At 35.6% G+C, this 24,807-nt stretch overlaps 5 protein-coding genes and 1 non-coding gene across 13 annotated transcripts; 5 read left to right on the top strand and 1 right to left on the bottom strand.

Annotated features, from left to right (window-relative positions):
• The first annotated feature begins 529 nt into the window (after positions 1-529).
• LOC140880866 (protein EXORDIUM-like 2) lies at positions 530-1,666 on the top strand. Its single transcript, XM_073285711.1, has one exon. It carries the CDS (start codon positions 616-618, stop codon positions 1,516-1,518), a length of 903 nt encoding a protein of 300 aa, XP_073141812.1. The 5' UTR covers positions 530-615; the 3' UTR covers positions 1,519-1,666.
• A 1,282-nt stretch (positions 1,667-2,948) lies between these two features.
• Positions 2,949-5,427, bottom strand: LOC140883026 (polyadenylate-binding protein 2-like). 2 transcript variants are annotated; one of them, XM_073289319.1, is made up of 6 exons: positions 5,284-5,427; positions 5,081-5,183; positions 4,435-4,502; positions 3,584-3,775; positions 3,306-3,436; positions 2,949-3,179 (listed from the first exon to the last, which is right to left on the bottom strand). In XM_073289319.1, exons 1-6 carry the CDS (start codon positions 5,335-5,337, stop codon positions 3,131-3,133), a joined length of 597 nt encoding a protein of 198 aa, XP_073145420.1. In that variant the 5' UTR covers positions 5,338-5,427; the 3' UTR covers positions 2,949-3,130. The 2 variants fall into 2 exon arrangements, with proteins under 2 accessions (XP_073145420.1, XP_073145421.1); XM_073289320.1 differs by having other exon boundaries at positions 5,290-5,403.
• A 942-nt stretch (positions 5,428-6,369) lies between these two features.
• LOC140880624 (probable DNA helicase MCM9) lies at positions 6,370-13,924 on the top strand. Of its 3 annotated transcripts, none has more exons than XM_073285224.1 (20): positions 6,383-6,505; positions 6,662-6,764; positions 7,188-7,287; positions 7,392-7,530; positions 7,802-7,868; positions 8,412-8,577; positions 9,460-9,559; positions 10,238-10,335; positions 10,458-10,523; positions 10,685-10,777; positions 10,995-11,168; positions 11,268-11,340; positions 11,712-11,778; positions 12,038-12,119; positions 12,230-12,351; positions 12,451-12,521; positions 12,827-12,936; positions 13,017-13,064; positions 13,137-13,289; positions 13,430-13,923. In XM_073285224.1, exons 1-20 carry the CDS (start codon positions 6,384-6,386, stop codon positions 13,507-13,509), a joined length of 2,034 nt encoding a protein of 677 aa, XP_073141325.1. In that variant the 5' UTR covers position 6,383; the 3' UTR covers positions 13,510-13,923. The 3 variants fall into 3 exon arrangements, with proteins under 3 accessions (XP_073141327.1, XP_073141325.1, XP_073141326.1); XM_073285225.1 differs by having other exon boundaries at positions 10,995-11,111; positions 13,430-13,922; XM_073285226.1 differs by lacking the exon at positions 6,662-6,764 and having other exon boundaries at positions 6,370-6,505; positions 13,430-13,924.
• An 876-nt stretch (positions 13,925-14,800) lies between these two features.
• Positions 14,801-14,884, top strand: TRNAL-CAA (transfer RNA leucine (anticodon CAA)). Its single transcript has one exon. It is a non-coding gene; the product is annotated as a tRNA-Leu (tRNA).
• LOC140883767 (pentatricopeptide repeat-containing protein At5g09450, mitochondrial-like) lies at positions 14,864-17,219 on the top strand. The gene is made up of 3 exons (XM_073290352.1): positions 14,864-15,066; positions 15,135-15,411; positions 16,209-17,219. Exons 1-3 carry the CDS (start codon positions 15,032-15,034, stop codon positions 17,109-17,111), a joined length of 1,215 nt encoding a protein of 404 aa, XP_073146453.1. The 5' UTR covers positions 14,864-15,031; the 3' UTR covers positions 17,112-17,219.
• A 4,192-nt stretch (positions 17,220-21,411) lies between these two features.
• Positions 21,412-24,585, top strand: LOC140881236 (root phototropism protein 3). 5 transcript variants are annotated; one of them, XM_073286381.1, is made up of 5 exons: positions 21,412-21,610; positions 21,688-21,831; positions 22,062-22,131; positions 22,223-23,548; positions 23,829-24,585. In XM_073286381.1, exons 2-5 carry the CDS (start codon positions 21,719-21,721, stop codon positions 24,366-24,368), a joined length of 2,049 nt encoding a protein of 682 aa, XP_073142482.1. In that variant the 5' UTR covers positions 21,412-21,610; positions 21,688-21,718; the 3' UTR covers positions 24,369-24,585. The 5 variants fall into 5 exon arrangements, with proteins under 5 accessions (XP_073142482.1, XP_073142484.1, XP_073142483.1 ...); XM_073286383.1 differs by having other exon boundaries at positions 21,694-21,831; XM_073286382.1 differs by having other exon boundaries at positions 21,412-21,570.
• The last annotated feature ends 222 nt before the right edge of the window (positions 24,586-24,807 follow it).

The raw sequence follows: 24,807 nt of genomic DNA on the forward strand, positions 1-24,807 counted from the left end.
ATTTATTGCTTTTGAGGCTTCTGTGCTTATCTCCCATATTATTAGTTTCTACCAATTTAGTATTTTTAATCGATTTGTTTCAAGTTCAAAAAGAAAAGCTTTAAAGTAACATTTTTTCGTATATTTTTAATGTATAATATAATTATGTTAATAGTATTTTTGATTAACACTGAAAAATACATATTTTTGTAATAAAAGATTTACATTAATCATAGAAATTGACCGGATTATGCAATAATCAATAACGTACACAACAACACGTTTAGTAATAAATATTGGGGAAACTTAGGACGCTGGGGCTCCAGACGCACACGGACTCGAAGGTCAAAATCCGCTGCATCCCAAAATTAATTAGCTCACCACCGTTGACCCGACACGTCATCATCCAGCCTGGCACCAACCATCCTATTCCCCAGAAAACCAATAAAATATCTCCACGTGGCGGAAATAAATTGACCTTCCACACCTCACAGCTGTCTCCCTCTGTCACACTCTTTTACTTTCCCGGTATAAATACCCACTTCCCTTCACTCTTTTCCCATCGTCTCAAAATCTACAACAAAGATTGACTTCCAAAAAACAAAAGAAAAAAAAATATAAAAAAGAGAAGGAATTATGGCTTCCGATCACCATTTTGCCACTGGCGTCTCCGCCGTGTTGTTTTTCTTTGTTTTCGCATCCTCTTCCATGGCGGCGCTGGTGAAGGAGGCGCCGCTCACGTTGCAATATCACAAGGGTCCTCTGCTGAAAGGTATTGTAACCGTTAATCTCATCTGGTATGGGAAATTTTCGCCAGTTCAACGATCGATCGTCGTCGATTTCCTTCAATCGCTCGATGCGGCGGGCGCCGCTCAGCCCTCTGTTTCTTCTTGGTGGAAGACGACGGAGAAGTACAAGAACGGCGGCGACAACACCATCGTCGTCGGGAATCAGATCCTCGAGGAGAGCTATCCGCTGGGAAAATCGCTCGCGAATCCGCAGATCGTGAACCTGGCTGCCAGAGGTGGTTATGGGAACGGAGTGGTGAACGTGGTGCTCACGGCGGCGGACGTGGCCGTAGAAGGCTTCTGCATGAGCAGGTGCGGGACCCACGGATCGACACGTGGAGCGACCAGGTTCGCTTACGCTTGGGTGGGGAACTCGGCCACCCAGTGCCCCGGGTACTGCGCGTGGCCGTTCCACCAGCCGGTGTACGGCCCTCAAACGCCGCCTCTCGTGGCACCGAACGGGGACGTCGGAGTTGATGGGATGGTGATAAACCTGGCCACGGTATTGGCGGGTACGGTCACGAACCCGTTCAATAACGGGTATTTCCAAGGCCCGGCGACGGCGCCGCTGGAAGCCGTGACGGCTTGCCCAGGGATATTCGGGTCGGGCGCGTACCCAGGGTACGCAGGCACCGTGTTGACCGATAAAACAAGCGGTGCTAGCTATAATGCGCATGGGGTGAAGGGCCGGAGGTATTTGGTGCCGGCGATGTGGGACCCGCAGACGTCGAAATGCTCTACTTTGGTCTGAGGAAGGGCCGGGATTAGGTGTGGGCTGGTGTATGTGTGTCAGTACAGGGATAAACAAGACACAATTTGTCGTCATTTTTTGTGTGTTTTTGTTTCTTGGACAATGTGAAAGAAATGTGATATAGAAAAATTCTTATATTGACTATTTATTGTGTTGTTTATACGGTAATAATCTCATTACACTAGTACAGTTGATATCTGCGTCACATGCTCGTAACTTCAATTTTTTTTTTTAAAAAAAGTTATATAAAAAATTACGCTCAGACAACCCACAAGAACATACCTTCATTAGATTTCGAACCCAAATTTTAGAGTTTTGATGCATGAGCTACAAATGATATCTAACTTTGTAGAGTAATCTTTAAAGAATAAACATAACTAGGAGGCTTTCCCAAAGTGTGTACCGTGGCAATATTATGGATCTTTTAAAGCTTTTTATTTGTTATCTGATAACCTTTTTTCGAATGGTTTAAAAAAAGTGTGTAATAATAAGGTAAAAGTTGTGAATACTTACTTAATTAAGTCTGTTTTATTTTATTATTTTATATTTTTGGTAATATAAACACGTCTCGAGGGAGTGGCTATAAATATTTGTCACTTGCTACCTAATTTTAAAAGGCGAGCAGTGTTGGGTCCTTGGGAGACCATTTCGGCGGCCTTTGGTCGGTGAGATTCTTCCTTATCGCTTGCGGGACCGATTTATTATTTTCTATTTTCTTATTTTACCCGATTTATGAAAAGTTCTTCATGCAATACGTATAGCCTCTAATAATTATTATATTATTGACTACTAAGGATGCAATTAATTATTTTATTGTATATAATAATACATGGTATACATTATTGACTGATTCAGTCTATTTTGTTTCACAAAATTTTTAGAAAATGTAAAGTTTATCATATGATTAGATTGCGTTCATCACCAATAATTGGTGGCGTCAATAAATAATTCGCATGGAAAGCGAACGTTTCGGATAGTGACGTTTGGAGTTTATATGGAAATATTGTATAGTTTTCAAAGCAATTATTGGTTCTAAGTTCAATAATTCGAGCTACTAGTATATGATAACAATTAATGACTTCAAATAATACCACCACCTAGTCTATCTTTATCTATCTATCTAAGAACATAAATGAACGTCTCAACTACTAAAAAAGAAACAAGTACCAAAAACAAGTTGGGGTTTTCATTGTCAAGTGATAAATAACAATTATACGGTTTTCAGTCGATCAATGACTCCAGTGTTCGGTTAGGATATACATCCACAGATGATCCGGCTTCGAAAATTACTTCAAATCTTGGTTCAAGTTTCACTGAATGCAAGTTGTTTTCTAAGGCGATAAATGTTTGATTGATCAAACTATATCCATAGGAAAAGTTAGGGTATACATAGTTAGACACCATTCGATGTGAATGATACACGTAATTAGTGTTAGTCCGGAAAAAGGTGTGTAGACTAGACCAGGAAAGGTCAGGGTTTCAAAGCAAATTCACAACATACATTACGTAACATGAGTTTCACCAAAGGCTTCATTTCTATAGTCGGGAAGAAAGAATGAAAAACATTTGAGTGTCGAGAACATATTACTAGAGGATGGAAAGCATGTAGCGCTTAGAAGTAAGGGCTGTATCGCATAGGCATCCTAAACCTCGGTACCTTCCTGTAGCAGATTAAACAAATATTCGTTGATAGTTTTGCATTCAGCGCGAAGAGCATAAAATTGGAAGAAATTGCAGAAACAGTTAAGATGTCACAGGGTAAAAGATGCAAGAAAGAATGGCCCTACCCGTATCCGTAAGGAGAATACACATAAGGAGCAGCCATGAGTGGTGTCCCAGGTGGAAACCCCATGTAAGGGTTGGAACGTCGGGCGCGGAATTGCTTCATTCCAGGAACATTGGTCCTCTTGGCTGATACCTGAAACAGTATCAAAATACTTCAAGAACAAAAATGGACAACATATCAATCGAGAAAAAGCAGTACTTATGGTTTGGTGTTCAATAATACTGCTGTATGAGCCCGTGTTGAATATGCCTAACAGATATATGCAGGACGTAGCTTGACCTTCAACTGTCGGCCATGAAGTTCCGATTCGTTAAGAAGTATAGCTTGTTCAACAGCTTCTGATTCAAGAAACTCAACATATGCATAACCCTTCGGTTGCCCAAACTTGTTCGTCCGAATAGTTACTCTATTCACAGTCCCACATGATTGGAAATGCTGCTGAACATCCTCTGGACTACATGCATAATCTACCTGCAAAGTAATTTTCACCTCAAGGTTTAGCATCCAGAAAGGAAGAGGAAGGAGGAACCGACTGAAAAAACAATAGAGCTCATAATGAGTGTTGTATTGAATCCTGTTATAGCTGACGCAGGCTGTAAGGTGTATTTAGATGGGACAAATCCAGTCACATAACCGTTGCCCAGTTAACAGGTAAGGAATGAGACAATATTGTGCAATGCAAAAAACGTAAGAAGTGGTTTTAGTTAGAGACTAACTTTTGGATGACTAAACAGAGCAACATCTCTATGGTTGCAGGAACACAAGAAAGAATGTATTTTATCATATAAATCCTGCAGAATCAATGTTTAGCACCTTTGACATACACAAGACACACTTCTCATTAATTAATAAGACTGGATGATTAAACTTCTTTGTAGCCAGCAGAGGTCCCAAAGTTAAGAAGTAAACAAATGAGGAGGAAACTCATATATAAAAATATTTACAATTCTTTCAGAAGGAAACATGGTTTGCCTGACGGACAAAAAAGAATTTGCAATTAAGTAATATATTGCAATAGTCATACTTTTCTATAAGTAAAACACCACAAGGAAAATTTTTAAACTCCTATCATAATGAGTGACTAAATTTAATACTATGGTAAAGTTCTGGTATCGTAACATGAAACTTACATTACCAACAAACACTGATCGAGAATCCACTTCTTCCTTGTTTGCCTGACCAGCGGCAGTGGCAGGATCTGTTGCAATAAGATAAATGTAGACATTATGAAAAAGAGGCTTTTGTGAAATATAGGAATGGAAAATTGGTTTGTAGTGTTACTCTCGTGCTGCTAAAGCTTTCAATAATACAACTGATGTTGCAATCGAGAAATAAAAAAGACACTACCACCGCGAGCTTCATTCACCATCTTTATGTCAAATAATGACATATTCAATTATAGACGAATGATTTGCTCACATAAAAGAACAACCAATCCTAGTATTTAAGGTCAGGAATATGAGTCGACAACCATTATATGCAAGACATGTTGCAATGCAATAATAGTATTCGCTCAAATTTTGATGAATGGTATCAGAATATCAGCCAATTTGTACCAACGTACAAACAGAAAGGCAACTTGTTGGTAAATGTTCTTCAACCACAAAAAGATACATCAGTTGTTAAAGAAACTACTGATCCCGTTTCTCGCCACAAGAATGCAGTTTTAGCACAACAAATTAAAAACAAAACTCTAAAACATAAAATCTGAATATACATTTAACAACAGGAGAAATGCGAAAAATAGAATTGAAAATTCAGGAGACTAAGCGAAACCTTGAACGGCGCCCATTTCCTGTTCGACCTTGCTCTGCATTTCGCGTAGTGCAGCTGCTTCATCCTCCATCTCCTTCAACCTCTGCTTCATATCATCCAATCCCTGTATACGTGAAAGTACACCCAAAAACAAACTAGGGCTCTTAAGTACGAGGAAAAAGAAAATTGAAGTGGGTGCACGGAAATCGAAACATAGAAATAACCATTACAACGGCAGCTCCGCCCTCTGCCGCCGCCATCTGTACGTCGCCCTCCATCGATCTCGCTTTCCCCCTTCAGGTACCTCTGCTTTGCCGAATTTTGTTACAATTAATTAGGGGCCCAGATTTCAAACCACGGCCTAGCTTTTAAATTTCTAAGGGGCCGAGATTTTGGAACACGGCTCATGCTTTTACGTTAAATAGTTTCTCATGGGCCGGTGTCGGACAGCGGCCCATGATTTTAAGTTTTAATTGGACATGAGCCGGAGTTTTAAATCCGAGAACATTAATACTTATCAAACATATTTGTGTTTAAACGAAGTTTGATCACACAAAATTTTGGCATTTTGATGTGATGATGTTGTTATTAAATAACATAAAAACTTGTATGAGATGGTTTTACGGATGTTTGTCGTTACGAAATGTCGATTTGTTTTATTTATAGAGCGAAAAAAATAATTTTCATAAAAACTAAATATTTTTTTATGGGTTGAGATAAGTAAGAAATATTCTTCATAAAATTAATCTGTGATAACGTGAATTTTTGCTTATTAAACAACCAAATGACTATATTTGGTTTGATCATTTCTTTTGTTTTTACAAAAAAATAAGCTAAACAAACTAATTTATAAAGAACTTTAATTTTTTTATACGGACTATCCTTATTATAAAATCAAATTTAAAATTATTTTTTCTCACAAACTCGAATAAACACGACACTAACAGAAACTATAGATTTTTAATTTGTTTCGATTTGTTTGACATTTTTCAATGGAAATTTTTGGTAGATTTTTGCTTCGTAAAACTACTGGTTATTTTTCAAAATTTTTTAAATATCATTATTATAAAGCTAATACAAATTGAATAAAATACGTAAAATTTTGAGAAACTCGGTTTTTATTTGATTTAGTAAATATTTATAAAGGAATCAAATTCAGACCCTAATAATTAAACTAATTTATATACCATCAAAAAAAAATTAAACTAATTTATATGATTAATTATATAAAAAAATCAGATTTCTAAATTAATATTCATTATAATAATATAAATACCATTTCCCCCCGAACTCCACTGTTTGATCTTTCGCCACCTGCTAAAAAATGGAAGACGAAAGCGAACGCAGCAAAGAAATGGCGGGATTCTTGATTGAGCATCACTTGGACCAGCTCAAATCCATCATTCTCTCCTTTGATCATCGAATTCACTACCCTCTCTACCTTGAGTAAGTTAAGCTCAACTTCTTTGACCCTTCCAATATCAATTTTCCCGCACGCAAAAAAAAAAAAAAAAAGGAAAAAAAGGAAAAAGTTTTCTTTCACAAACACGTTAATGATTGTTGATATCTGCGAACCCATCAGTTAATTTATCTTTTGGGCAGTTATGCTGAGTTGATGGATGAGAATCCACGCCTAGCACAACTCGTTTTCTCGCAGCCCACAATTTACTTGGCCCTTTTCGACGAATCTGCTATCTGGGCTCAGGTATATTAGCAGTCTTGTGTCAGGAAATCTATGTACTGGTTTGTGGAGCCGAGAGTTTGAGATATCGACGAACATCCCCAGTTTAGTATGAAGTATCTATGTATAAGTCGTTCCCTGAAATTGCAGTCAGTTGATGTTTGATATTTTTTGTTGGCTCGCCATTGTCAATAGTGTAGATTCGAAAATTTTACTTCATTTTTTTCAAAAAACGCCCCATCTTTGATATGCACTTGGGACAACTTAAAATTAGAGGATCATAGTTTATTATTTCCTATTTGCTCGAGCTACTTGGCTTACTTCTTCTGTATGCTCAACTTTCAAACCTTTTAGGCGTATGGTGTTATAATGCACATAAATTAGAATTACATAGTGGGATGTGACTTGTGTTGTATCTGTCCCTCATTTGTTATCTAAAACCTGTAGAGAGTTATATTCGAGGATTTCAAGAACGTGGAAAATGCGAGTGTCAAGGGTTTTGTACATGTTCGAATCAATATCTCTGGTTCTCCTCTAGAATGCGCTGGTCAGTTTTTTATTTGGTTTTAGCATATTATAGATTTATATTGAAATTGTATCCGCCAGATATTAATCTTTCACGAGTTTATTTTTCTTTCTTGGGGTGCATAGAAACTTTTCCTGGTATTGGACGTGTGAGAGTTAAGCACCATGGGATTCTTCTTACTCTTGAAGGCACTGTAATTAGGTCTGGAGCAGTCAAGATGATTGAAGGAGAGAAGATTTTTGAGTGTCGAGTGTGTAAACACAGGTTTGATTTTGATACTTTTGCAATGCCTGATCTATATAAACTATAATAGATCTAATTACTTGCCGACTCACTAGAAACGTTTGTGCCATCAATCTGTACATCTCAACTAGTTTTATTTCGTGTAAGGCCTAAATTTCGTGAAATGGTTGGCCAGAACTCATGAGATTAATTAGAGATGGTTGCGTTTGTATCAATGGAAAATATTTCTTGAAAATATTATTCTCAACTCTCAAGTGGATTAGTTACTAAATTTAGAGGGGGTTTCTTGTAGATTCAAAGTTTATCCAGAGGTGGAAACCAGAAATTCCATACCCAGGCCGACATTTTGCCCCTCCCAGGTCCGTCATATACCCCATCAGTTTTCACCTCACACATGTATTAGCTCAGAAAGCTGCTGAGATCATCTAGTCTTTTATCTGCAATTGTAGAACTGGTAGCTTTTGCGACGTTACTATTGCTTGAAATGAGTTTGATTGAACATAGAATTATATGCTACTGGCTTACTGCTGTTTCTTTTGATTTATTTCCCTGATTCAACCTCCAGTGGAAGTGTGATTACAAATCTGAATTCTTGTAAATGCCAAGCTTGACCGTGTTCGAGCTTAGCCGTTCTCATTCTTTCAGGAGTTGGTATTTACTAAGAGTTTTGGAGCAATGTTATGAAATTTTTGAAAATTATGATTGTTTGCTTTGTGATGATATAGTTTGTATATAACAAGTTGAGAAATTTTATGTGATGACTCTACAAGCTTCCTTCATTGGACTGCGCTAGCAAGATGAAATATTTGAGCTCTTAAAGCGTGGGAGAGAGGTTTAGATAACTAGAGACAGGTTTAGCTGCTCTTAAATATATCATAATATCACGATCTTGTTCCATGTAGAATTGTGAAAGCTCGCGGTTTCAGATGGTAGAAGATAACAAGATGTGCCTTGATTATCAAGAAATTAAAATTCAAGAAAGCACACAGGTTTTAGGCGTTGGAGCCATCCCGCGTTCAATACCCATTATCCTGAAAAATGATCTTGTTGACACAGTTAAAGCTGGAGGTATGGGCTGTGACAAATACAGAAATACTCCTTCCTTAAGTTTTGTTTCTCCTTGGTTATATTGTAGCATTTAGCTATGCTATGCTTCAATTTGTTATTTATTGAGAAATACATGCACAACCCATGTTTATGGATTACCCATTTGAATTAAGTAGGTGTTTTAGACAGTACAGGGCCGAGATATTTTTGGGGAAAAGATGTTTCAATATTCTGATAGTGCAAGGCATGTGTGCATTATACAAATATGTATTTTTTGATGTAGCAGCATATGGAAGAACCATAAAAGTTCAGATGCACAAATTGGAGAACCTTTACTGTTTGGAAAGGTTTGAGGCTGAGATCATCTTAAATTGGATTAAGTAGAAATGATGAAAAGTATGTTGCTTTGGGCCTTAAGGATGTATCGATGACAAGTTATAAGCCGATATGGATGCTGTGAATGGTATTATGAATGTCATGTTTAAGACGATTCGCAGCTCATGTTTTCTGGAGGTATTGGCTTTGTATATACTTGATTCATGGTGACAATAATAATTAGATTGTGTACAAGAAAAGGAAGGCTAGAAAAAAATTGCAGCATATAAACAGAGAAAAGGAGAACGAAGAGAATCATGATAGGCCAATAAAATACCTTGCAAAAATTTAAAATTTTAATAATAAACTCTTTTGAGGTGGACTATAAGAGGGATCATATTCTAAATGGGAAACTACCATGTCATAAGAAAGTGGGATCATATTCACATTATAGCACATACAATAATTTTTTTTGCTCCTTATTCCATTTGACTGCATGTATATTTCTTGATTGTCCTTATAATTCTTTGATTTGACTTGAGGTCTACATTTCATTGTGGAATAATTACATATTGTTTTCCTTCTCAGATAATGTGATTGTCACTGGAGTTCTGACAGCAAAATGGTCATCGGACGTGAAAGATGTGCGATGTGACCTTGACCCTGTATTAATTGCTAATTATGTGAGGTAACTTGTTTGGCTTATCATTTTTACTATCATTTTTGGTTCAAATTTTATATGATATTTGACGTGGCTTCCTAAGTCAGAGGAAGTGACTGATAAGTCTATCCTGTCTGATGGTTCTTGTTCAGATGAACTCAATTTCCTCGTACTATCTTACAATGCATCATCAATGCAATGCAAATATCAACGATCATGTATTATCTTCTTAATTCGAGCCATTTTTGTATACTGAACTTAGGGAACAGATGATGCTCCCAACTCTGACCTCTCGGTCGTTGCAGTTTTCCTAAATTTGAATCCAAAAACTCAGAGTTGTTGGTCTGAACAGTTTTGGCTGTCAAGTTATTATTTACTGCCGAATCGTAAGAATATTAAGTGTTAAGTGGGATGATTTTTGAGGTTTCCTCCCTTCCATTTCTTATCTAATGAAACAATGCCCTCTGGTTTTCCAAATTTATAATAAAAAGGTTGATAGAACTATTATCATCTTCCCGTTGGCCCTTCCATTTAGAATCCCCATATTTTTTAGCTACTGGCTTTTGGAAATTGTAAATGTGAAGGATACACATGCAACATTTTGTAGAACTATGCCTTTTCGAAAGTCATTATTTATTGCATTACCTTATCAGTTGGATCTGCCTTGACCTGCAATCTTTTCAATTTGATTACCTCTGTTGCTAGGAGAATGAATGAGCTGAAGTCAGATGTTGATATCCCGGATGATGTTATTGCAAAATTCAGGCAGTTCTGGTTAGACTTCAGAGATTCTCCATTAAAAGGTAAAATGTAAACATTGAAGATCAAGTAAAAATAGAATCACTTCAAGCACTTGGCAAAATTTTATTGCCTTGTCCAGGTCTCGTTTTGACTACACTCTCTTTATCCCTTTCTAATGGTTCAGGTAGGAATGCTGTCCTACGTGGTATCTGTCCCCAGGTTTTTGGACTCTTCACTGTGAAGCTTGCAGGTTTGTCTTGTCGATGGTTCATTGTTGGAGGAGAGTTAAATCTTAAAATGTAAAAACTATTTGCTCACATTACCTTGGAAATTTAAGATGATCTTTATTCATCTCTCTACTAAGTATAACTCATACTTAAAAAGAGTCAGTAATGATGTTCTCTTATATAGTTGCGCTTACACTTATTGGAGGGGTTCAACATGTGGATGCCTCTGGAACAAAAGTCAGAGGGGAGTCTCATTTGCTTTTGGTTGGTGATCCTGGTAAAATTTAGAATTCTATAGTATCATTTGGGCAAACCCAACATACATGTCTTCCAAGCTTTTTGGTCATCACTCTAGCGTGAAAAAAAAGTTATGGTGTCCTTTAGAACCTGTGTTACCCCTCAGTTAGTCCTGAACTTGGAGTTGTGCTTGGATAGTCCTTAGAGAAGGTTTTTTTTGGTGAACTTCTGCGTGTCTAATACATTTGATCGACTAGGCACTGGAAAGTCTCAGTTCTTGAAGTTTGCTGCTAAATTGAGCAAAAGATCTGTTATCACTACCGGGTTAGGAAGCACTAGTGCCGGACTGACTGTCACAGCAGTCAAGGATGGAGGTACCACGGGCATGTCTTCTGTTAAATTTCGCTTGGAGCTTTATTTGGGATTTACCAGTATGACAGCAGACTAGGAAATTTTGAGAATATCGACAAATTAGTAATATTTCTTCTTTACAAAATTTTGTCGAAGCACATTTGGAAACCTATTTTCAGGGGAATGGATACTAGAAGCCGGAGCCCTTGTATTGGCAGATGGAGGTCTTTGTTGCATAGATGAATTTGATAGGTACAACCTCTCATATTAAGTTTATTTTCTGATAGATCCGAATGCTAGTGATTTTGCATAAGAGCTTGGGAATGATCTCTTGATGTTGGTAGTTGGGACAAAAGCTAAAAACAACAATTTTGAGGACAAAATCCAATTCTTGAATAATTAGATTTAAAATTTCTAATGCGTATATTGAATTTCAATTTTAGTGCCATTTTCTCCATTTAAACTCATTTTCCACCTTTGACAATGAAACAGACTTCCTCTCTTTTTGTTTGGTCCATTTTGGTTTGATTGGATACCTATGCAGTACTTGCAACATTCTGTTGAATGTATTATTTTTCACAAGATAATCATGCTCAAGCTTCCCACTAACACTTATTTGCTAGTATGAGGGAACATGATAGGGCAACCATTCATGAAGCTATGGAGCAACAAACAATAAGTGTAGCCAAGGTATTTTTTAAGTTCCAGGCTGCTGCAAAGGGTTCTTGCATAATACGTTTTTATGACATTAAAATTTATTATTTTATTTATCTTGATGTATTTTTCTGAAACAATTCCTTTTCAAGTGTGTGCTATTGCAACTAGAGAACATTTATGCCTCTCCATGTTTCTCTGATTTATCCTGTTTAAGGGAGGGAAAAATATTTTAGACTCGCACTAGTTTTATTATCATCTATGCAAATCTAAGCCAGAGAATTTAAACTACCAGGCTGGTCTTGTCACAACTCTCAGCACAAAGACAATTGTTTTTGGTGCAACAAATCCAAAGGGACAATATGATCCAGATCAACGTATCCTTCCTGTAAATTCTTGATACGATAATATAGAAGTCAGATAAACAGATTTGATCAAGTTCTTCTATCCTAGCAGTCACAAGATTTCAATCTTTGACACATGCTAGCTCTGTCTGTCAACACCACCCTTTCTGGACCATTGCTCAGCAGATTTGATATAGTTTTAGTCCTCTTAGACACGAAGAATCCACAGTGGGATGAAGTTGTTTCATCTCATATTCTTTCTGAGGTAATATGTTTTCATTCTGTGGTTGACAACTTGGACCGATGCTTCAACAAAGTATTAATTTCACCTATCTAAACTTTGCATGCTCTTCCATTTTCTCAGCATACGGAGCCTAGTAAAGGTGACTGTGACCGAAACTTGTCAGAGATTTGGCCTCTCGACATGCTTAGGAGGTAATATTTCTCGAAAGTAATAAGCATTTTAAGGATAAAATTGACATCAACCGTGTTGATGCTTCCATTACCATATCGCTCATGCTCATAATATTGGATCAACAGTTTTGCTTTTTCATCACACTTTAGCGCTTTTTGCTGATTGGTAATATCCAGTTGCTGAATTCATATGATTGCATCCTAGTTATGATAAACAAATGATAAACAAATAATTTGAAAATTTTCCTTTGATGCAACTCTGTTCTTAAATTTGTTTACGCATGGAAGGCTTGTAACATGACAATGAAGCACAACTAATTTTCCAGGTACATACAATATGTGAAGGGTTACTTTAGACCAGTCCTTACTAAGGAGGCTGAAAAGGTTATATCTAGCTACTATCAACTTCAAAGAAGATCAGCCACTCAGAATGCAGGTTTGCATGTGCTAAATTGGACGCTTCATGACATTTTCGTTTCTATTCGTTGAGGTTGTTTACCTGAAATAATATCACAGCAAGGACAACTATTCGCATGTTGGAAAGTTTGATACGACTTGCTCAGGGTACCATGCTCAATCTAATAGATCTATTCCCAATTTGTGTTTCCATCTCCCTAACTTGTTAATTTGTTGAAGCGCATGCGAGATTGATGTTTAGAAATGAGGTTACTCGGTTGGATGCAATCACTGCCATCTTATGCATTGAATCATCCATGACTACATCAGCTATTGTGGATAATGCTGGGAATGCATTGCACTCCAATTTCACAGAAAACCCTGATCAAGAATGTATCCTTTTGGCAAATGCATTCTAAAAATGACAGCACAAGATATAAAGCTCCGTGTTTGCCAAATACTGAATGTAGAATATTTGAATAGCAGTGCCACTATGTATGAGGTAGTTTATTCTTGACTTGGACGTGCTACAGATGCCAAGCAAGAGAAACTAATCCTCGAGAAGCTAAGCTGCCTCGACGAACTTCCTCACACAAACATCATAGACGGTTGAAGCTGCAGGAGAAACATGAGGCTGGTTGGTTTTCCTGGATTTTGTGCAAAAGGTTGTAACTTGGCAATCGGAATCTTTTTTCTGGACTGCCATAACTTGCTGCCCAGTTGTTTCGTTCGTCAAGTTCTCCCTCTGTTGCCAAGTAATGGTGAACAATTTAAACGTCGCCATGGCGTCACATCTAATCTCAGCTCTGGAACATTGGCGATGAACATGAATCCGTGATGAAGTATATATGGTTCATATGTTATTTTTTTCCTTGAGGTAAATATTTTAATACATCTAATTGTATTATGTTCTAGGAGGAATGTATCTCCTGATTTAGCACAACTCAATCCAAGAAAAGTGAAGGGTGCAAATATTTATACATCACAAAGCTGTGAAATGTGATTTTCTTTTAAAAACTCATTATTACTAATATTTTTCCAGCATACATTTGGATTCGCTGTTGGGATTTCTATTCTCGTATCCAATAAAGTAGCGAAATTTAAATTTTTTTAATAAATATCAGATTTTTAAAGATATCAAATTTTATGTTAACTATTGCAAAAAAAAAAAAAAACATTGTTTTTTTAAAGCAAAAAAAGTAAAGTAAAAAAAATAAAAAATTCCAAAAGTGTAAGCAGATTTAGGAGTCAGTCGGATAAATTCAAAACTTCTTGATAAAAATCCATACGTTTTATATTGCGTTCACCAAACTTAAATCAAATAATAGAAATTTTCTGAATCAAATAATAACGATGCATGTTTATCTACATTATACTTTCAAGGCTTTATACCTCTTCCCCTTGGAAAAACTCATCACCTTAAAACACAAAAAAATAAAATTATTTAAAAATATAGAAAATTTGACTCAAACATCTTTAAAAAATTTAAAACATATCTATTTTTGCATGATATGAAGATTTTAAAGAGAAACTTAATTTGATGGCATCATATTTCTATATCTATACTATATATTAAAGATGTTCATGGCCACCAAATATATGTTTCTTATTTTACCCTTGGAAATTATGGATTACAATATAAGTGTCATATTTTATAAAATATATGAATCAAACTCATTAAGTCCAATATATATATGTATATATATATATTTGTTTAAAAAATGTCCAACGAAATAATAAGAGTGCAAAAGTAGCACAAAATATATTTATACATATATTCAAAGTAATAAACTCTAAAAAAATTGAGCAAGTGCCCACACGAGAAGGTATTAATAATTTACTACTTTAATTATTAATTATTAATTATAAAATAAATATATAACTGCGATGAAATCAACAAACTAGTCAGGATGGCCGAGTGGTCTAAGGCGCCAGACTCAAGTTCTGGTCCTCTAACGAGGGCGTGGGTTCAAATCCCACTTCTGACATTTTCTTTTTTTTTAAAAATTAATAATTGTTTTTTGGGTATCGAATTGTTTTTTGGGTATCGATTTCAGTAAAAGCCTCAACTTTTGTTTGCTTGATGGTGAATATGGATTGAATTCGTTGAATTGTATGCCAGAAATCCAGTTACTATGGCGGCTGCAACCTTATTCTCCACTCTCACTCGGTAAAACCTTCGTTTGCATACATTATTGCGCATTTATTTTACTGAATTCGCTGAAATTTTCTCTGTAGAAATGCACGTGGATGCAGCAGAATTTTGCTCAGACCCTTTTCTTCAAGCACCGAAGCTGTTATAATTCACGGAGGAAACGCAGATGGTGGCGGAGAAGAAGAAGATGAAGAAAAGGACGATTTGAGGAGTAGAATTTTCAGGGTTAGGCTGCCAAAGAGAAGTGCCACCAATGTTCTACAGAAATGGGTCAACGAAGGTCGCGATGTTACAGTTTCTGAACTCAGAAATATCTCCAGAGATCTCAGTAGATCACATCGATACAAGCATGCCCTCGAGGTCTGTAATTATTGTTCTTAAAAAAAGTATATTCTTTTTTTTTTTTTTTTTGCGTTATATGAATTGCGCAAGATAGGCAAAGGTGAAATGTGCTTCTTGTGTTTCTTATTATTGTTTCAGCTCAAGAAAGTTTTTTGTTGACTTGATTTGTGTTGGGAATTTGATATAATGATTGACAGATCATGGTTCTGAATGTGCTTCTTGCTTTGAGTTTAATGTATTTGTAAGAATGTGGAGGATGAGGATTGCGCATTTGCAGTGCAATGGTGTGACTGCACGAGATCCAGGCAGTCACCCTAAAACAAATTTCGAATTTTTATTGGTTTATATGTGAGTTTAGTACTTTAACTGGACGAGGAGAATCATCTTTGATCTTTCCTGTCAGATTTTTGTGATAATTTAACTAGTTCATCTGATGTAATCTTGTTATCTTTTAAGGTAGTGGAACCGAATTGTAAAATCGGTAGCTTCATCTGAATTGCTAGCAGTCAGGGTTGCTTGTCTTTGTTTGGCAATGTGTTTATAGTCCCTTTTGAAAAATGAATTTGGTTCAGACATAATGATTTAACCTGAAATAATATGTGGCCAGCACCCCGGCCTGCAAATCTTCGTTTGCTCAAAATCTCACTTCTTGTATAGTAACATGACAATATTAGGTTCGGTGGAAAAAAACAGGTTAGAATAAGGTCGTTGAGATTTTTATCAAGTACCTGCTCTTTAGGCTCAAGATGAAAGCCTTCTGCTGAAGCTTGAAAATATGAACACATCTGATGTTGTAGATTTTTATAATCTTGCAGGTATCTGAGTGGATGGTCAGTCATGAAGAGTTTCAGCTGTCTGACTCAGACTATGCAGTCCGTATCGATCTGATGACCAAAGTCTTTGGCATTGATGCTGCTGAACGGTACTTTGAGAGGCTGCCTCTGTCGGCAAAAACTAGTGAAACCTACACTGCTCTCCTCCACTCTTATGCAGGATTGAAGCTGACTGAAAAGGCAGAGGAATTCTACAAAAAAATGACAGGGGAAGCAAATCTTTCCTTGAACGCCATCGCTTACAACGAACTAATGACTTTGTATATGTCTGTGGGGCATTTAGAAAAGGTACCACGAATTATCGAGGAAATGAAACGCCAGAACATTGCGCCCGATCTTTTCACCTACAATCTTTGGGTAAGTTCTTGTGCTGCATCTCTCAACATCGATGAGGTGAGAAGGGTTCTTGATGAGATGAGTCTTGATCCGGGGTGCAATAAAAGTTGGCTTAGATACAGAAAACTTGCAGACATTTACCTTATATCTAGTCGTTTAACAAATTTGGATTCCAACGCCATGGTTGAAAGTGAGAAGGATATTACACAGAGAGAACTGATATCTTATGATTTTTTAATTATTCTTCACGGTGGTTTGGGGAACAAAGATAAACTCGATCAAATTTGGAAATCTTTGAGTATAACGAGGCAAAAGTTGACCGGAAGAAACTATGTTTGTGTTCTTTCTTCATATCTGATTCTTGGACATTTGAAAGAGGTGGGTGAGATAATCGATCAGTGGAAGGAATCTTCAACTTCCGCATTTAATAGCTCCATGTGTAGTAAACTTCTGGAGGCATTTGAGGATGTGGTTCTGACAGATGAAGCAAAGAGTTTTCAAAAGTTGCTTGGTGAAAAGGGGTGTGTTCTGATGGATGAAACGCATTGAGGGTTGTGGAAAGTTTCCAGCTTCATGTGTTTATTGCGGTGTCATTTTTCTCTTTGAAAAAACTATAGAATAGCTGCATTAATAATATTTGATATCGATGAGGAATTACCTCTGATCTTGTGTTTTACCGCCGCGGTTCATTCGTATTTATGTCGAATGAGATTTGTATATCGCAATCGTTTTCACCTGGAGTTGATGCCTTAGAGATGGCAGGATAGGTCAATACTACATCCATCGCTCTCAGTTATGAAATGGACTGGTTTGATTTTCTTGGACACAGAATGAACTCAAGTCCCTATTCTTTTTGGCCAAGTACGATAAAACACACACACACACATTAAACTCTTATACAAAGATTGAATAGCACTGGAGTTTGTTGATCTTGTGATAAAGTTGTCTTCTTGAAGAGGTTACAATTCATCCCATCAAAGTTGTGTAACTACATAAAGGTAAATTGCATCCATATCCCTTGAAGTTACGTTTCATTCCTCCACCGGGGCTCTTTTAATTAATGAAGTTAAGATTTAACCAATTACTATTTTTTTTAAATTTTAATTAATGAAGATAAGATTTAACCAATTACTATTTTTTTTATAAAAAAAAAAAAGTCATGTGTAACTATATAAAGATACTTTTAATACTTCAACATAATTTTCAGTCATTGAATTAGGATCCCAAAAATTGGACCTACTAGTATTTTTGTCCTCAAAAGAGAATTCACAGAACCTTGATGGCCAAAATTTGATTGGTCAAAGGTTCCAAGATCTGGGCCGTCAAATTTTTTAAGGTCATGAAGGTTATCTAATGGTGGTAGGCCTAGTAATCGGAACTATGATTTGTGATGAATTATTATTATTATTATTATTATTGAAAAAGTATCTGACATAATTGAATTATCATAATGACAAATATATCATTTTTTGAACATTTTAAGAAAAAATTACAATGAAATTGAAATTTTTTCTTTTATGTGAATTTTTTTACTATTTAATATACAAAAAATTTATAACTTTTATTCTTATTATAGCTAACGAAACATTAATTAAATAAGAGGATCTGGTTTAAATTATTGTTTTAAATAATAAAATCCATTTTAAATTATTGCTTTTTTACATTAATTATAAAGCACAATATAAATAAATGTTCAACTTTAAAAGCAAAATCTCAATGAAACATATTATTTTTTTAAAAAAAATTATCAATGAAACATATATAATTGGTGTTAGATTCTGATTCCAACTTTACCAACACCGTGTGGAGCTTTGTTACTTAAATATCTCAGCAAGACATAGTGGTCCTCCGTTTACTCGCATCCACAAATTTATAAACTAAAAATCTAAAATGGGTATTAAATTAGAAATTATTGATTTAACCGGTATAATATATTAATCTAAAGGTATTTCTTTTTAGTTAATTTGAATTATTCTTGTTAATTTTTTTTATATATAAGATAATAATTATTAACCGATCATTTATAGGATAAAATAGAGTAGAAAAATATTTAAACCGATTTCTATTTCGTGGTAAGCAATCAAAGTCAAGTTGTTTAAGTATTGTTATCAATTTTATAAGCTATTTTTACATGTAAATATTTGATTTTCTCTAATCTTAAGTCTTAACTAATGTAAAAGTAAAAAAGGTAGATATTTATTTTGATTTATCAAATTGAAGAATGTAAAATCGTAGGTGTAATTTTTGTTTTGAAAGGTAAAATTTGTAATATTATTATGAATAAGATAAATCGTCCATTACAACTTTAACCAACCAAAATGAAAAATTTCCTAACTCTCAAAAAAGGGGAGGGGGAAGAAAGAGCAAAAAAAGCGATATTGTGCGCGATCATATTCACCGTTCTCCTATTATATTGTAGCTTTATGCTTGGACGACTAGTAATAATGGTCTTGATTTCTTCAGCTAAAACTCCAATATAGCTAAGATCTTTCTCTGGTTTGGCGACTGCTTGCACCGTCATTAGAAAATCAAAATATATTTCATAAATCTCTATTCCACGCTTCGGAGGTGTAAAATCTTGCACTTTTGTTTTTGCCAAAAAATCAATGAACTAGGTTGAGGGGTGATCACAATACAGTTTGAACGATTTTTTTCCTTCTTAAAATCAAACCGCGCGAATTGTCATGTACGGTTCGATTTGAATGATTTTTGTAAGTTGCGATTTTTCAATAAAAACTTAATGCATGGTTTCGGTCGGTTTCGGACGGTTTCGGACGGTTATGTGTTTTTAAAATATATATATAAGTAAACTAATTAAAAAGTAATAAATTCAACCTTCAAACATAAAAAGCAATATAGGTAATAGAAAATACAACACCTACTAATTTTATTAAAAAAATATAGCATAAATGAAATTATAAAAGTATGAAATGAGTGATTAATTAGAAAATCACGTTTAGCGGCTAAAGTTAATTTCTAATCGCATTTCATTTTCATGTATAATGTGATAGAGTAGATGGATTTATCTTTGTTTATGAAGTTAAGGTCCTAAATAAATTTTGCAAAACTTGAGAAGATTTAAAAATTTGAGAGTAGCTAAGAAACAATGACTAACAAAAGAAGTAGAAATAAAATGAAAGTTTGTTTATTTTACTAACTTATAGTTTTTTAAAAAACAATAGTAACTAAGATTTATTTTAAATATAAAATAAAAATTATATTGTGTATCATCATTAATAATTTTTTTTAATCAAATTATGCGGTGCGGTCAAGCGGTTTTCTCCTACAAAATGTCGCCACATCAATATATGCGGTGCGATTTGAGATTTTTTCTGAAACCGCAGTTTATTTAAAAATTTTAGATATATTGTGCGGTTCGGTTTAGTTCGGTTGGTTAATACGGTTCTCACGAAAATTTGATCACTCCTAATTGGCCGCCGACATTTTAGCTAGGAGGACTATTTTTATGCATGATTTTTATAGGAAGACTTGATCATCCTACTACTGTTATTTCGAATGTAAGTGTTTTATACTTGACTTCTTAATATAATCATCTTATTTATTTTTTTTAAAAAAAAACATGTATACACACATATTTGTATTCCGCTACATGCATTGTGTGCTTGTACGATGACGGTTTTTTTACATCAATTTTTGTACTTAGTTTGTAGAATGATGAAGCTTTGTAATTTGAATAAAGATAAATGTAATATAATAACTATAAAAATTGATAGGGGCTGAACAAGAATTTCATTGTACCACATACTAATATATACCCCAACTTTAATATTGTAACCGATATATAGATATATTAATAACTCCATATTATATTTTCCTTATAAATTAATATGATTTTAATTTAATGGTAGCCCTATCACACTCAACTTGGTCTTGACATGCCTTTGATCGTGTGAGTGTCGGATATAAATTATATTTACAAAAAAATTTATTCTTTCAGTATTTTTTGATTGTTGTATTAGAGGGTGTTTGACAAAGCTTAAAAGCTCTTTCAAACAGCTTATAAGCTGTTTTAGAGCTTTTAAGCTCTGAAAATGTGTTTGGTAAAATTTTTTAAAAACAGCTTATAAGCTGTCAAAATAAGCTGTTTGACAGCTTATAAGCTGTTTTTAAAAAAGTAAGAGGGGAGGTACTTTTTTAAAAAAAATCTTATTTTAATATTTCATATCTCTAAAATATCCTTGAATATTTTAATAAATCTCTATCTTATCCTCCACTTATTAAATATTAAATATTATTTTAAAAAAATTACAAATCACATAAATTTTTTTAAAAATAAAATATTAAAACAATTTTATTTTTTTAATATAGGTTTATTCTAAAACTATTTTCGTATGTGTATAACTCAAAATATTATTTTCATAGAATTATACTCTTTTTGATAATTTTGACAATAAAAGATCTTATAATACCAAACATATCAACATCTTTAAGTTATTTAAAATAAGTTTACCCAAATACTTTAACAACTTATTTTTAAAATAAGTTCTAACAGCTTATAAGCTCGTAAAACAGCTTTTAAACTCTAAAAGCTTATAAGCTCTTTTTAATAAGGTTAGCCAAATACCTTCTTAATCAAAAATAACATTTGACGTTGTAAATTGTACTTGGTTTCACGAGCCTGTCACCCCTAGTCTAACTTTTGTTACATAATCTTTTAGATGCAGAGTGAATGTTTGCCATACTGACAAGAATCTGTGCAAAACTTAACATCTGATTGGAAGCTTCGTATGCTTTCTTTAAAAGGTTATTTGCTAAGAATGTTAAGGTAAAAAAGTATAAAAGAATTACTCTTTCAAGAAAGAATATGAAAAGCTCGGTCTTGATTTGATTGATACACAGACAAAGAGTATCTGAATTTGATGGCCCTTTTTTTTCATCATCAGTGAAAAGATACAAAAACAGTGTTAGCCAGCCCATGCCATTACTCACAGCCTTGAAAATCAGTGCGAAACCCGACAATTTCCAGATAAATCCAATCAAATCCCATGTGGGATTCTTCCCCTTCTGCTTATTATCATCTACTAGTGGTGCTGTGTGCTCATTTTTCTCTGCACTTTTTTGTAGGATAAGGGCATTTTCTTGAATAACCTCTGTTGTTGTTTAGTTTCAGTTTTTTTTAGTTCGAGTCTTTCACTATGTGGGATTCAGAAAGTGAAGCTGGAGGGGTTCGAGATTACAGCAATGGAGTCCTGTCATCAAGCAAGACTGGAGTTAAGACTGATGGGTTTGAGCAGAGAGGGCAATCTTGGTGAGTGACGCTCATTTTCTTGAATTAAAAGCTCACTTTTTTCTTGAATGGTGTTGTATGTATCCCAGCAATTTCTTGGTGTGATTGATGTGTTGAAAGTATTGTGTTTTGTGTGAGTTTTTATGACATGACAACTCTTTTGTTTTGGTGGGGTTGAGAAGTTGTTTAACTTATGTTTGAAGATGTTAGAATTTTTGAAATGGGATCTTTTTGTGATGTTGTTGCAATAGGTATGTTGCTACTGATATTCCAAGTGATCTTTTAGTTCAAATTGGAGATGTTAGTTTCCATTTACACAAGGTAGAAGTTAACTCTTTCATTTTTTTACATGTTAGTTTCCTGTAACAATTTGTACAAGATTGAGTGATGTTTAATCTTTCTTCCTCGATAGTACCCTCTTCTTTCTCGAAGTGGAAAGATGAATCGAATAATATACGAATCGCGGGATGAAGAGTTGAACAAGATAAGCCTAGATGAGCTCCCAGGAGGCCCCGAGGCGTTCGAATTGGCAGCAAAATTCTGTTATGGAATAGCTGTTGATCTAACAGCAACGAATATCTCCGGTTTGAGATGTGGGGCGGAGTATCTTGAAATGACCGAGGATTTAGAAGAAGGGAATCTGATATTCAAAACAGAAGCTTTTCTAAGCTATGTGGTTTTATCTTCTTGGAGGGATTCTATTTTAGTGTTGAAAAGTTGCGAAAAGTTGTCACCTTGGGCGGAAAATCTCCAGATTGTGAGAAGATGTAGCGAGTCGATTGCTTGGAAAGCTTGTGCCAATCCCAAAGGGATAAGGTGGCAGTACACAGGAAAACCCCCTAGAGTTTCTAGTCCGAAATGGAATGAAATGAAAGATTCTAGCCCGAGTAGAAACCAGCAAGTGCCGCCGGACTGGTGGTTTGAAGATGTTTCCATTTTGCGGATCGATCATTTTGTTCGTGTTATCACTGCCATTAAGGTAAAGGGTATGAGGTATGAACTGGTTGGAGCTTCCATTATGCAGTATGCGACGAAATGGCTCTCAGGGCTGTTAAAAGAAGGACCTGCATCAGGTTTTAGTTTGGGGTTAGGCTCGGGATTCGGGTCTTCAGTCGAAGAGGGAAGTAATAGTACCAATGCAGATATGAGTAGCAGCAGCTGGAAAGGTGGACTGCACATGATAGTGGCTGGAAATAAAGAGGATATACCAATAGTTCAGGCCAAGGATCAAAGAATGATCATTGAGAGCCTCATAAGTATCATCCCACCACAGAAAGATAGCGTTTCGTGTAGTTTTCTTCTCCGGTTGTTGAGAATGGCAAACATGTTGAAAGTGGCTCCTGCTTTAGTTACCGAGCTTGAAAAACGAGTTGGGATGCAGTTCGAACAAGCCACCTTGGGTGATCTCCTCATACCTTCTTACAACAAGAACGAAACCTTATATGATGTCGACTTAGTGCAGAGGCTTCTGGAGCATTTCCTGATTCAAGAACAGGTGGAGAGTTCGAGCCCCAACACGCAGTCGTTTTCTGATATGAAAATGTATGATGGAGCTCAACGGGGGACGAATCCCAATGCGAAAATGAGAGTGGCAAGGCTTGTTGACAGCTATCTCACAGAAGTATCGAGGGACCGGAACCTGTCATTGACGAAATTCCAGGTCCTGGCTGAAGCCTTGCCTGATTTTGCTAGAACTTGTGATGATGGATTGTACAGAGCTGTTGATTCCTATCTAAAGGTAATCAATTTTATGTCGAAGTTCATGTATAAAATTCAGCTCATACATTGCAGCATATCCAAAGTTATTGCCGGCAATATTGCAACGTAAATAATTTTAAACTGTACAACACCCCAAACGACATGTTTGGATTCATTATGCGCCATATGAAGGCATGGACGTTTGTTGTTAGCGAATCTCATATCATTTCATATCAAATCAAATCACATTTCTGCTTCTTCCATTCACAATGTTCATCGTAAAAACCGCATTTTATCGATATCTGCTGATCATTTGATAGGCCCATCCAACCTTGACTGAGCATGAAAGGAAGAGACTCTGCAGGGTAATGGATTGCCAAAAGCTCTCAATCGACGCATGTATGCATGCTGCACAAAATGAACGACTCCCTCTCAGAGTTGTCGTTCAAGTCCTCTTTTCCGAGCAGGTGAAAATAAGCAACGCCTTAGCCAACAACACGTTAAAAGAAGCCGGTGAATCCCAGTACCAGCCCTTGATATCAAACAGAAAAACTCTACTCGAAGCAACGCCACAATCCTTCCAAGAAGGATGGACTGCAGCCAAAAAGGACATCAACACGCTTAAATTCGAACTTGAAACCGTGAAGGCCAAGTACTTAGAACTACAAAATGACATGGAAACGTTGCAAAGGCAGTTAGACAAGGTGACCAAGCCAAAATCAAGCTCGGCTTGGAGTAGCGGATGGAAGAAACTGAGCAAACTTGCAAAGATCGCAGAAAATGGTGACGATGGAACTGATCAGGGACCAAATCCAGAACAAAGAAAGGCACCAAGAAGGTGGAGGAATTCTATTTCTTGAAAAACCAGTCTCAAACACAGATCTCAGCAGATAAATTAATAGTTCAGCTCCGTGTTGTAAGATTTTTGTGTTTCATTTTCATTTTTCCTTCTAAGAATATTTGTTTCTAAGATAGGCCATTCAGAAAGTAGTATCAGAATGTTACCATTGTTTTTTTGCGTGTTCTTTGATTCACCTCATTAAACGGTTTGGTTCGACCAAACTTTGTAGTATACAACGTTCCAAGCTTGATTATATTGTGTGTGGAGATGATTGGAAGTAGTTTTGTTGAGTATGTGTCGTTAAGATTATGGACTTGGGCATATATAAATCCTAGGAATGAACAACCGGAGTGTGAAGTTTACGAAGGCATAACGGTAGGTCTGAGTTTTAATACCAATATCAATATCATGGATTTGAGTCTAACTCGACCCCAAGAACTGGTTGAAGGCCGACGAGG

Source organism: Henckelia pumila, chromosome 2 (assembly GCF_033568475.1).
Source record: "Henckelia pumila isolate YLH828 chromosome 2, ASM3356847v2, whole genome shotgun sequence".
Lineage (NCBI taxonomy): Eukaryota > Viridiplantae > Streptophyta > Magnoliopsida > Lamiales > Gesneriaceae > Henckelia > Henckelia pumila.